Below are 13,486 nucleotides of genomic sequence, written 5' to 3' on the forward strand. Positions count from 1 at the left end.
TGCACACACACACACACACACACACACACACTCACGCATGCACGCATAGACAATTTGTGAACAAGGACGAATTGTGGACTTCCTTCTAGAATTCCTGTGGATAAACTCCAAGTGGGATGGCAAGAAGAGCTATCAGAGAGCTTCCCAATTTTCCCAGCCCAGAATATTCCTCAAAGTTGTGGGTAATTTCCATTTCAGGGTGGGCATAAATTCTTACCACACCCAGGGAATCTTGCAGACAGAAAAAGCAAATGGCTGAAATAATCATGAAAGGCACATCTGTGCTAAACAATCTGGATGTATTCGTATTACCCCCTCAGGGCTGAGGTATGAGTGAAGAAAGTGAGGCAGGTGAAGACTCCTGTTGTAAAGCCATCTGTTCCCCTCCACTAGAGGGAGGGGGAGTATGTGTGATGCTTCAGGGCCCTACAGCACAGAGCTCCTTGTGGCGCTCTAAAACACCTTCTCCAAGATGAATGGAACCTACGCAAGCAAGAGAGAGATTTTAGAGCCCTCTTATCTTCCTAAACAGCAGAGACTAGAGCCTGGAGTTGTCCCTCCTTCGTGCCCCAAAGTAAACTGTTCACCTCAGTAAAAACATACTGGCATCAGAGCTAATTCCCTGAGAACGTGCGATCATGATAAGTTAGAGGCAGTTTTGAGATCCATAATTGGGTTTCTGCTTAAAGTTTTCCTTAAAGACTTACTGTTTGTTGTTCTTGAATATTCAAAGGACTTAAATCTTTAGGAATATGGTCACAGGTGGAACTGACTGAGACATAATTTATCCAAGTCATTTATTTTTGCAGGTGAAGAAATTTATATTTTAAAAATAAATTTTCTCTGTGTCTCTCTGACCCTCTATCTCTACATGCCATAAACACATATGGGTATAAATTTATAAATGCATATTCTTATAAACTATATTGAATGCATTATCTCCTAAATAGTGTCTATGTAAAATAGATAGTATTATCTAAGTATATTTGGAGAGAGAGGGAGAAACTAAATTCTTGTTCGTAGAGAAAGAGAAATGAACTGAGAATTCTCTTTGAAGAATTCTTTCCTTTAGATTTGTTTGTAGTTATGTGCATGTATGTGTCTGTGTATGGCTTTGTGTTATGTGATTACTGGCGCCCACAGAAGCACCAAGGCCCCCTGGATTTAGGGTTACAGGCCATTGTGAGCCACTTAAAATCGGTACTGCAAACTGAACAGAGGTCCTCTGCATGAGCAGTAAGTGTTCTTAACTGATGAGCTCTCTCTCTAGTCCTCTGAGGGATTCTTAATTCTTAATTCCTCAACAACTCAGAAGCTACTAGAGTCCTCATCACGTGACCTCTCTGGTTTCCAAGAACAGAATAGGGCTTTCAAATGCAATGTAAATAAAGTTAGCTAGAAGGAAGAATGGACTTTCAAGGACTGGAGCCTGGCCTAACTCAGAAAGCCTGGTGGTTTCCCTATGCTGGGAAACTATCACCAGAGTGAGGGCCAAGTGCATGCAAGAGCAAGTGAGTACAAAGGAATGGAGGCTTTCTACAGCCAAGCTCTCCCCTCTGCTCTGAAACACGTCCCCCTCACTTGTAAAGTACAGCACAATCAGCTGCCTCTTCAAGAGACGCCAGGAGAGCAAATCCGTTCTATCGCTGATAAGGTTTCTCCCTAGACGGAAGCAGTGCAGCTTGGGAGATGGCCTTTCTTATGATCAGTCCTGGGGACTAAGGGCGATTTGGGGAATGGGGGAATTTGCCCCTGGTCTGCACAGAGGCCTCTCCAATTGGTCTGTTTATGTGAGTCAAGATTATGGCACCCATGCCTGTTTTCCTCTATTAATTATGACCGTTTTTGCATAGCCTGAGCAGGGCTGAGTCACTGTGAGCCCAGGTCTAACAAGTGAGTGCTGCTGTTCGCTTACTCTGTTGTGGAGCAAGCTTTTAGGGAATGGTGGGGCTTGCAGCCTGGGCCACTGAAGAAGTCCAGGAGTGAAGGCCGTGGGAAGTGTCATCATTGCCCCATGTGTGTCCTTCCTTCCTTCCAGCTCTAGGTTCTATTAAAAGCCCTCATTCTTAACCCTTTGTTCTCTGTCCTTTGCCAGATTCTGACTTGAGCATGCGTACATTGAGCACGCCCAGCCCAGCCTTGATATGTCCACCGACTTTGCCAGGATTTCAGAATGGAAGGGGCTCCTCTACTTCTTCATCCTCCATCACCGGGGAGACAGTGGCAATGGTTCACTCCCCACCCCCAACCCGCCTCACCCACCCACTCATCCGTCTGGCCTCCAGACCCCAGAAAGAGCAAGCCAGCATAGACCGGCTCCCGGACCACTCCATGGTGCAGATCTTTTCCTTCCTGCCCACCAACCAGCTGTGCCGGTGCGCACGCGTGTGCCGCCGTTGGTACAACCTGGCCTGGGACCCGCGCCTCTGGAGGACTATCCGCCTTACGGGCGAGACCATCAACGTGGACCGTGCCCTGAAAGTGCTGACCCGCAGGCTTTGCCAGGACACGCCCAATGTGTGTCTCATGCTGGAGACTGTCATTGTCAGTGGCTGCCGGAGGCTCACAGACCGAGGCCTTTACACCATTGCACAGTGTTGTCCAGAACTGAGGCGCCTGGAAGTCTCAGGATGTTACAATATCTCCAACGAAGCTGTCTTTGACGTGGTGTCCCTCTGCCCCAACCTGGAGCACCTGGATGTGTCAGGTAAATGGAAACTGAACTTAAAACCTGTGTGTTCTTAATGCACCACCCCAGAGTAGAAGACACATTGCTAACTTTACAGGGTCCCTTTCTCTTATTAGTGTTTATTGTTCTGTTTTTAAAGTTAGGTGTATTTGTGTGTCTGTGTATAGTGTGGGATATGAGTGCAGGTGCCCACAGGTGCCACAAGAGGGCTTTGCATCCATTCGAGTTGGAATTAAAGGCAGTTGAGGGCTGCCCAGCTTGGGTACTGGAAACTCAGGTCCTCTGGAAGAGCAGTGTGTGTTCTTAAACACTGAGTCATCTCTCCAGTCCCAAGTGTCTCCTTGCTAGCTACCAGAGATGGACAGTCTATAGTAGGGAGGCTAACTGGTCAGGACATATCTCACTGTGAACTCATAACTCTGAAGGGCACAAGTAGCCCCTGCATTGAACATCTGCCTCTTGAAGGAACTGTGGGCACCTTGGTCCTGATAGGTTGAGGGTCTGTCTACCTTAAATGTGACCTTATACTTAAGAACAACCGTGCATAGTGGAAACCAAAAATCTAATTAAGACAAACAGAAGGAAATATCTAACTAAACAGGTCATTTAGAAACGAGCCTTTTGCATGTGTTATGAGTTAGTAGAGCCTGTGAACCATGGTAAAGCCACAGCGATGCCCCTGCGTACCACGTCGTGACCAGACAGTCCACCATGAGGAATAAAATGCAAGCCTGGCAGCTGTGCTCACGATGGCTTGTCTTTCTCTAAATACTGGGGAAGTCTGTCATGGTCAAGTGGTACCCCCATTCTCCCTTCCTTTGGGTTAATTTCACAGGACTTTAAAAGCATTTCTCGGTTACATAGTACAAGGACAGGGTCCATTGAATCTAATTTTTCATTCTTTTGAAAATGGAAGGAAATCCCCGTATAATTGCTTTACTTAAAAGTCTCTCTCAGGCAGGAAGAATTAAAACCCAGAGTCAAACTTTGGCGCCAGTCAGGGACCCAGCCTGAATAACAGCCCCTTTTTAAATCTCATCTGCTATTTAGTCAAAAAATGAATGTTACAGAGGCTGAGATGTGTAATACGCATCAGAGAGGTTTTTTTTTTTAAAAAAAAAAATGAGCGACGTGATCTTTGACCTCAGGAATGATTGGAGAAAGGTCAGAAGGTAAAACCCACTGTGTCAGGCAAAGAAATAGAATTTGGGATTTACAAGAATCTGAGGTAAATGAATCCCTTCAAAAAAAATTTCTTGGAGGTAAAACAGCTCCCAGCTTGGTCTGTCCTTCAGAAGCCGACATCTGAAAATATTTCGGCTGACAGCCCATTATTTTTGCAGATTCCTTCCCTGCCTGGAAAGCTGCTTATGGCTTTCCTGCTTGAGCTGGCTGGCTGCGGGACAAAGCCATCCTGACTGTGTGGTAGATTACTCATGAGCCGCCATTGGCATACAGAAGCAGACAACAAGGAGACCTTCTCAGAGTCTTTCTCCAAGGCACTCCAGGAAACATGGAGCCCTGAGATGTGGGACAGTTCACTTAGTGCTCAGAGCTACAGCCTGGTGTGTTTTCTCTTTAGCTAAGAAGATTGACAGACTCTTCCCCATTCTTGCCATCTGAACATCTTACAAACCTTCCTTTGTATTTCCCCAGGTTAGAGAATGACTTGTTTGGAATCCCCCTACTATGTCAGAGCATGTCCCCAGGCATTCTTCATGTAGAATTCAAGTATTGATGTTCTCCTAATTTGAGGTCATTTTGAAGATGTTAAAGGGCTGAAGCCACTTGACTCTTTGGGAATGGGATTATTGAGCTTTCTGGCCTGGGCAAGCTTGCTGTACGACTTCACTAACTGTTAGGAAGTCTTGCTAGCTGTGCTCTACCTTGATGCCATTCTCACGTTATACGTATTTCCACAGCTTCATAAGGATTGCCAGTAACACCGCAGATCTGTATATCTGTGCAGGAGGACAAGAGGAGCCTGTGGCTCACCAACTTAAGATGCAATTTCACATATGGCTGGGGAGAGATGGACTTGAAAGGTTTAGCAGGTTGGATTAAAGGATGGGTTTGCCTTCAGCACTTACTAAAAATTGCTTCCATTTCTGGGGGAATTTGGAAGTGGTCATGCCAAAAGACACAGAGTGGCCAGAAGGTTGCCAAAACTGCTTTCATGATTCATCGCCCAAACCCCATGGTTTTAAGCAGGTTTCAGATGTGGCTAGCTTTCCAATGACAGTAAACTTCAGTATGGAAGGCTCACTTTCTGGTCTAGAGTTTAAATCCTCTAGAATAGCATTTCTCAGCCTCTGGGTTGTAACTTCCACAGGGGTCCATATCAGGTATTTACATTATGATTCATAACAGTAGCAAAATTGCAGTTGGGAAATAGCAACAAAATAATGTTATGGTTGGGGTTACTACAACATGAGGAACTGTATGATCGCAGCATTGGGAAGGTTGAGAACCACTGCTCTAGGTAGCATGAGATTACCTGGGCCATATTTAGCAAGGTAGAAAATGCTAATACTTATTATTACATTTTCAAATCACTAGTAATTACCATAGCCAGATACAGTATCTTAACATTATCACGAATTACCTTTTATTAGTATTTTTTTTTTTGAAGCTGTAGTTTGACACAGTGAGTGTCCATTGCAAAAAGTCATTGGTCTGGTTCAGAGCCTCTGGTTTCTGCTACCCTGTTGTTGCTGGGCCCTCATTGGAACTCGTCTTGGTTACCCTGCTGTTGCCCTGTCTTGTGGAGGTCCTGCAGCTTTGGGTCCAGCAAATCACAGATGGGGTGGATATTGGGGTGGGCCGACTCATAATCCTGGTTCTGGGCCTGAGTAATGGCAGGGTTGATCAGCCCCCAGCACTCCATTGTCCTCACCATCAGGGTGAGCTCTCCTACATTGCCCTGGCTAGTTCCCCCTTGCAGCAATGAGCACGGGGCAGGGACGGTTTTCCTGCTTTCATGGCCTCAGCATCTGATCTCCCTCACCTGCACCTTCAAGGCAGCTCTACTGTGTTGCCCAGGCATGGCTTAGTGCTGCAGTTGGTGAGGAGCAGGGCCAGCTCTCCCACTTGCCTCAGGAGATGCCCTCCCCCATCCATGGGGCAGCTCTCCCATGCTCACAACTTCAGACCTGGCCCTGCCACACCTCTGCCAATGGGCTTGGCTCTCTCGTGCTGTCCATGCCAGGTGCAGGAGGCAGACTCTTATGAGTATTTTAAACATAATTAGGATATCTTAAAATCAATTTATTTTGAAAACTAAAATGTAATTGTTGCAAGTAAAATTACCTCAAAGGGGCTCTCTCCAACTTGAGGACCACCCTTTTTTCTCCCTCCCTAAACTTTTCTTCCTAATCGGCAGAATCCTACCCAGACCATGTGAATTTCCCAGTCCCTTGGAGCCCATCCCCTCTCCTCCACCTGCCTGCTCTTTCATCAATTGCTCTTTTTAACATTTCAGTCCGCACTCCACATATTTGGCTTCTGGAGGAAAAATTTTCAAGTTGTAAGTCTTTACTTTCATGCCTAAAATCTCCAATTGTTCTCCATTTAACACTTACAGGAAAGACTCGTTTTTCAATAGTTCACTTAGGGCCCTAGATGAATTGCTCATCCAATTGTCCTTCCAATGAGATTCAAACTCTCATTCGTCCACAGAACTATCTGAAGATCCCCAAACACAAAGGACCTGTGCGTACATTAATAACTGTCTACCTATATGGGTTCCATACTAGTCCTCTTTCTGCTCCCATACAAAGCCTTCCCAACAACTCTCTTAAGAGATTTGCCATTCCACAGGTGGAATCTCACGTGAGCAGTCTTCCACACCTTACGTCAAGTGAGCCAAGGATTTCCTCTTTGTGGCTGCATTTTGAACGTGGCCACTAAAGCATCATAGAATTTACTTTCTGGTACTTGCATATTTACAGGTCCACGTCTCTCAAGTCTTGTGCTTTTTTATGGGCACAAACAAGGGATTTTTGTTTTGTATTTCGGGATCTTGTAATTAAGTGGGGGGAAAAAGTGCCGAAACCTGAAATGGTGATCTTGAAAGTATTCAAGTTTCCATTGGTTAATAAACCAAGATGCATTGCAAAAGCTGTAAAAAAGACAGTCAAAATCTCCTCATAATTAAAATTAGGGTAGCTGAGGCTTCCCTGAGTTAAGTCATTGCATGCACTCCACTGAGAAAAATGTAACAAACACTCAATAAACAGCAACAATTGCTGTTTCATTTTCATATTTTTATCATCAATCTTAGAAATTAGTCATCGGTCTTTGCTGATAGGACTACTCTGCATTCTAAACAAAGTAGAGATGTCCTTCACCCCAAATGAGAGTAAATCACGATGTAAAAAAAAATTGTGAGAGCAAGAATCAATACTTGTTCAACCATTGTTCTTCTTGGTGGAAGAGTATTCACAACCCATCCCTCTTCATCTTGGACTTTAAGGCAGTCCCCCATGTTCTGGCCCTAGACAACCATTCCTTATTTTCTGTTAATTCTTTCCAGAAACCATAAGATGCACCCACTCCTCCAGATACTGAGTGATTTCTTGTCTCTCAAGTTTGGTTTCCTTTTTCAATATCGGTACTTCATGTCTATGAATCTAAGTTGTTTCTCTTTTATGATCTCCTTAAATAAATCATTTAAAAAAGCTCCTTCATGGGTGTCTGCATGTTTGCCTCTTGATGACACACTTACTGCAGACCTCTGTGTAACCCACAATTCTGCCATATCATAGTCATTGCTTTCCTCCCTCTTACTATTGAAACCTTGAACAATTGTGAACTTGCTCTATCCTGTGTATAGAAGGCACATGCCTCCTCTTTTAAAACTGAAGTCTAAATAAATGATTTCTAAGGGTCCTTTTCGTGTATGTAAAACAGGAATGCATGAACTATCCATTAGTATTACTGAAGCATGAAAAAATTTATTTTCTTTCCAATGCAAACTCAACAACTCCATAAGAATTAGAGATAGATATAACATTAACATTTATTGATAGTAAGTCATACAAGCATATCAAAATCATTTCCTGCAACTGTACTAAACAAACATTCTCTTAAATTTGAAACTCATATTTTCAGATATGTTTTTGCCTAAATATTGTGTCCTCCCTGGTGCACAATAGATTTTTCTGGGCATTAAGAATCTAGAAAGGAAACTTGAACCAAAATATTAGAATAAAACTTATTATATAATACAAGAAAGCAAGAATGCCTTCACAGACAACCCAGATAGGAAGAAAAATTCAAGATATGCAGGGCTACAGTCATCTCAAAGAAAGAAACCTAAAGGAAAAACTGGAAGAGAAGATCTCAGAGTTACCCACCTCCCAGAATCCCATGATGCCCCCACAGAGGAGAACCTCATCTGTCTTCCATGGTTGGTTCTGTGCTTCACACCCTAAAACCCTTCCTTTGAAGACATGACATTTTAAACATGTTATTCCCAGGACCTACGCTTTATGCTCAGCCTGTCAGGAGATGGAAGAAAAGTCCCCAATAGCATTGTTACAGTGCCACTCACAATTCTTAGGTATTGTATTGACTAGCTAAAATTTGGGGGTGTCTAAAGTGAGGCACATGGTTGTGTACTTGCAACAGCATCTGATAAGAGTAAGGAGAGAAAAAAAGAATAAAAAAGAGTAAGGAGAAAATGAGAAGAAAAAATATGTAGTAGAATGGGATAGGCTCTAAGTATATTTGTTTATAGTTTATATTAATGGGTATTGACTGCTTACATAATAAAAGTTGGCTACATATGTTTTTGTAAAGTGATATATGATAAGTATTTCATTATTATATGCAATATTATAATAATTAAACTATACTATGTATATATATAAATTTACACATAGTTCTAGGGGATTAAAAATGATGTTATCCGAGAATATCTCTTTGGGCATTGCTATCCTATTCTTTAAATTATTAAGAATCAGATAAAAACATTTATCACAGTACTTTGTAAATGTCATAAGACAACACAAATAAAAGGCATTTCTATTAACTATAAAATAAACAAGTACTTTTTAATGCCGATATTCTTGAGCTAAAACCAAAGTCTGAATATGTAAATGATGGATGTTCAAGTCTCCCATCTGACCTACTATGGAGACATTCTTCTATAAATCATGTCTTCCCTCCCTCATTCATTCATTCAACAGCCCCTACCAAATGCCAGCTATGAACTGAACACAGGAGGTATGGTCATCAACTTGCCTGAGTACTTTCCCTCGGGAGCATGCATTCCAGAGTGAGGAGACAGCAAATAAATAGCTGAACAGATAAACATGCAACGCTACCAACTGATAAGAGCGCTTCAAATAAAGGGATGCTGGTTTATATATGGCAGTCCAGGAAAGCAATTGTTTGGTATCCGGGGACCTAAGAAAGTTGAAGGTCGCTCCTAGAGCTATCCGAGGAAGATCATTCCATAATCCAGGCCCAGAGACTACAAGACAGGGGCAGAGGTGGTGTCAGGGAACCGACAAGCACACAGTAGGACCAGTGGTAAGAGCACAGAGAAGCCCTTGGGTGGTCTGTTAGACTGGCTAGATACTATACTCGGCACAAAATGGACCCCCTTCCAAAGACTCTGACTGAAGATGTTTTGAGTGCCATTTCTAGACCTCTAATGACCTCTAACAAATGTATAGAAATACTAGGGATGAGGGCAAAGCCAAAGAGGGAGACAGGTAGACACGTGACAGCAACAATTTCGATGGCACCGCTATCTTCTATCAATAGCTGCTGAATCAAATCCCACACATGAATTTTGATAGAGTAATAATGACAGAAATATCCCATAATTTCCAAAGTCTTTCCTTATCTGTGGCTTCACTGCACGTCATTCTAGTCCCAAAGTATAGGACTGCCAGGCACAGCATTAAGATACAGAATGTTTGGCTTCCTGGGGAAGCAGTGAGAAGTGGTCCTAAACTCAGTGAAAACATCAGCCCAGGGAACCCGGAAGGGGCTGCCTAGCAAGTACCAGTGTCGTCTCTCCCTACCCCTCTCTCTCACTTCATTTATTCGAATCAAGAAGCTACTAGGTCACTACCAGAGCTTTAGGAACTTCCTGAACCTCTAGGGTCACAGCCAGAGATTTAGGCACGTGGTCTTACCCCATTACAACTGCTCTGCAGGAAAGGGCCTGTGTCCGTTTTAGGACAAAGAAACCAAAGTGTAGTTTGCCCCAACACATGTTGCTATTTCCAATTAAAAATTCTGCAAATCCCCTTAAGCCCAAAATTCAGAAAAATTATCAAATAACCTGACAAGCAGGAAATCATTCCTAAAATCTTTATCTTCAGGATTCAAGACCATTAGCGTTAACCCCTGGGCTGGGCTAGAGAGAGCTAAGACTCAGTTATGGCTCCCCAGAGCCAAGTTCCCATTCCGGCAAGTTGTTCTGAGCGTGTGTTCTGTGTCTTTACGCAGGGTGCTCCAAAGTTACTTGCATCAGCTTGACCCGGGAGGCCTCCATTAAACTGTCCCCCTTGCATGGCAAACAGATTTCCATCCGATACCTTGATATGACGGACTGCTTCGTGCTGGAGGACGAAGGTTTGCACACCATCGCAGCTCACTGCACGCAGCTCACACACCTCTATCTGCGCCGCTGTGTCCGCCTCACCGACGAGGGCCTCCGCTACCTGGTGATCTACTGCACGTCCATCAAGGAGCTGAGTGTCAGTGACTGCCGTTTTGTCAGCGACTTTGGCTTGCGGGAGATCGCTAAGCTGGAGTCCCGCTTGCGGTACCTCAGCATCGCCCACTGTGGCCGCATCACGGATGTGGGCATTCGTTATGTGGCTAAGTACTGCAGCAAATTACGCTACCTCAATGCGAGGGGCTGCGAGGGCATCACGGACCATGGCGTGGAGTACCTTGCCAAGAACTGCACGAAACTTAAGTCTCTGGACATTGGCAAATGTCCTCTGGTCTCTGACACGGGCCTGGAATCCCTGGCTTTAAACTGTTTCAATCTCAAGAGATTAAGCCTCAAGTCCTGTGAGAGCATCACCGGCCAGGGCCTGCAGATCGTGGCTGCCAACTGCTTTGACCTGCAGATGCTGAACGTCCAGGACTGTGAAGTTTCAGTGGAGGCCCTGCGGTTTGTGAAGCGACACTGCAAGCGCTGTGTCATTGAGCATACCAACCCTGCTTTCTTCTGAAGGGACAGCTCCCACGGGGCATGTTTTCACAGCAACGTGAACCAAACAATGTTTTGTAAAAGTTGCCCATGTTAAGCACCCATGCCCACTCCCAGCCCCTGTTTCTTCCAGGAATGTTCTTTGGAGTCTGGCTTTTATTTTTATTTCTCATCCGCAAATGAGGTCAAAGAAACGAAGGAGAAAAAAAAAAAAATTTCTACCACGGTCAACTGGTTCTGGTCGGTTCATTTGTAGACATATCCTCTAACAAAGGATGCAGCTCATCTTGCTGGTCAGTGTGTCTTCAGAAACGCACCTTACCCTGGCTTCCCTTCCCCCTCCTGTACACACGCTATGCCCCAGAGTTCCTCACCGTTGCATCCAACCCTGCAACAGCTGCAGCATTAAGCATCCAAATAAGGGCCTCTAACGCTGCCTAAGCCCCGCTCCTAAATCACTCACAAAGCAAATTGGGGTTAAAGTCATGCTAACATTTTCTGTGTGCAGAGAGCTTCCCTGTGCTAATGCATTATGGCAAATCACACGGAATAAGAAGAGACGTAATTCCTCTCCCAGCTCTGCCACTAACTAGCTGTGTGACCTTGGTCAGCCTCACCTTGCTGGGCTTCAGCTTCCCACCACCAGAGGCCAGAAGCGGGGATGAGCTTCACGCCCATTTTAGAACTGAGAGAATAGTGACGCCAATAAGCAGAGCTTTGTATAAGGAGCATTATAGAAAGCACAAGGGCAAGGCTTCTGAGAGAATTGGTTGTGTGGATGAGCTGTGCTTTCAGGCAGGTCTGTGGGGTCGCTGCCGTGCACCTAGGGTCCTGTGTGGATGTCCTTGTGCTCTTCTCTCAGACCCAGCACAACTGTGTGGTGTGCTAGGCTTTGGCACGTCTTCTGCCATGTTGGATGCTTGCACTTCCATGTTCACGTGCCGTAGCATTCCCTCACGCCACCACAGGCAACCTAGGCAGGAGAGTGCACCGGGACACCAAGCCTGCATCTCCCTGCCAGCTTGCATCCACTCAGCATTTTCAAATCCAAGTACAGACCCTTATAATTTTTAATTAACAAGTGAGGTCCAAGGGAGCCCACGTCCTTAAAGGTTTCTCTAACCCTTCTCGGTGCACATATGCTGTGCTTCAGACACATCTGTCCTGCAGCCCGCGGGGACAGATGCCTTGGTCCTTTGTCATTCATAATTCAGTTTGACTTTTCTCATCTCCTTACTGCTCCATCAAATGAGCCTACTGGGGTTAAGTTTGTAAGTGGCTCACTGTACCAAGGCCACCTTGCCTGCTGTCTGCATGTTTTCCACTAAAGAACGTGAAGCAGGCTTCCAGGTGTTTCAGTATTTTTCCACCTGAAGCACCAGGCATGCAGGAGGGGGGATGCACTGATCACCCAGATGCTGCTCCACCCACCAAGGCATTGGGGCAGAACATCAATATCAGTTCAAATCTGAATTTTCAGGTGATGGACTTTTAAATGGTCCCTTCTGAACAAAAAGCAATTTACTAGTTTCGTTTTTAAAGAATCAGATAGCCAGAAGAAATCCTGTTGCTTGTTTCTGTGAACTCAAGTTGTCTTTTGTTAGTAAACCCAGGACTTCCCCCAGTTTTTTTTTCCCCCTGGCCACATTCTTTCCCCTTCACTGTGGAAACAGTTCACCCATCTTCTTCTCGGGGTGTCTAGCCTCCATTCACAGAGCCTCTGCTCCCTTGACCCAAGCACGCTGCCTTTGTTCCAGACCAAGCTTATGCACTGCTCGACAACTGCACTCCCACTGTAGGCTCCGCTGTGTACTATTGTCTTGTGTTGGGAAGAAGAAGTTAGGCAATAAGCTGGCAACCCCTCAGGAGGTTTCTGTCGCTCACTCCATGAGTCCCAGCTTCTGCTCAGTTCACACCATCCTTGTCTGGGTGAGTGAACAAGATTATGTCATAAGGGAAAGCGAAAGTCTTGGCTGGGGACAGGATCTAGTGACAGCCACCGAAACCGAATGTAGGGTCATAAAAGAAATTGAATGAAGCGCCCCTCTGCTCTCTGACTTGAGGCTCTACCTAAAGTTTGTGAATTGCAGTCACAATGGGGAGTATTAAACCAAATCATTTGGAATGTTCCGGTATCGAGGGTAACAGACAACCCATTGTGGTAGGGTTTGGAGGACAAGCAAAAGGCCTCATTGAGAAATTCTCTGTGTTAAAACATGGCTTCTTTCCTGGCTCCGTTACATTGAATGCTCATGGGTCATTGTTGCTTGTTTGTTTGTTTGTTTCTCTTTAACTCTAATGTTCAAATCACTACGTGCTGTACGAGTCTAGAAAGCCTTAATTTACTTCCACCAAGAAATAAAGCAAGATGTTGGCAATCAGACTCAGTTCCGTTTTTAATAAATCTTGCCTAAGGTGGTGCTGCTTGGATATGGGCACTGAAAAGCAACCAACCAATCAATCAATCAACAGTGCTTCTTGTTGAAGTCAGAACAAGCAGTTCATTGCTGCTCTTGTCCCTTTAAAGTCAGACCCAAGTTTCTGTTGTCTCCATGGACCTTGGGACTTTGGGTTTAAATTGGCGGGTAAGTGAATAAAACATTGAGAATAAGAAT

General features: G+C 44.6%; 1 protein-coding gene across 1 annotated transcript in view; it reads left to right on the plus strand.

Moving 5' to 3' along the window:
* Fbxl7 (F-box and leucine rich repeat protein 7) overlaps window positions 1–13,254 on the plus strand; it is a 304,870-nt gene extending 291,616 nt beyond the window's left edge. Inside the window, exons 3-4 of the mRNA XM_050144782.1 lie at window positions 2,096–2,707; window positions 10,157–13,254. Coding sequence (XP_050000739.1) covers window positions 2,096–2,707; window positions 10,157–10,893 — 1,349 coding nt within the window. The 3' untranslated portion in view covers window positions 10,894–13,254. The remainder of the gene's footprint in view (window positions 1–2,095; window positions 2,708–10,156) is intronic.
* Window positions 13,255–13,486: the final 232 nt, after the last annotated feature.

Source organism: Alexandromys fortis, unplaced genomic scaffold (assembly GCF_014885135.2).
Source record: "Alexandromys fortis isolate MF-2015 unplaced genomic scaffold, M_Fortis_MF-2015_v1.1 scaffold_52, whole genome shotgun sequence".
In the NCBI taxonomy this organism is placed as follows: domain Eukaryota; kingdom Metazoa; phylum Chordata; class Mammalia; order Rodentia; family Cricetidae; genus Alexandromys; species Alexandromys fortis.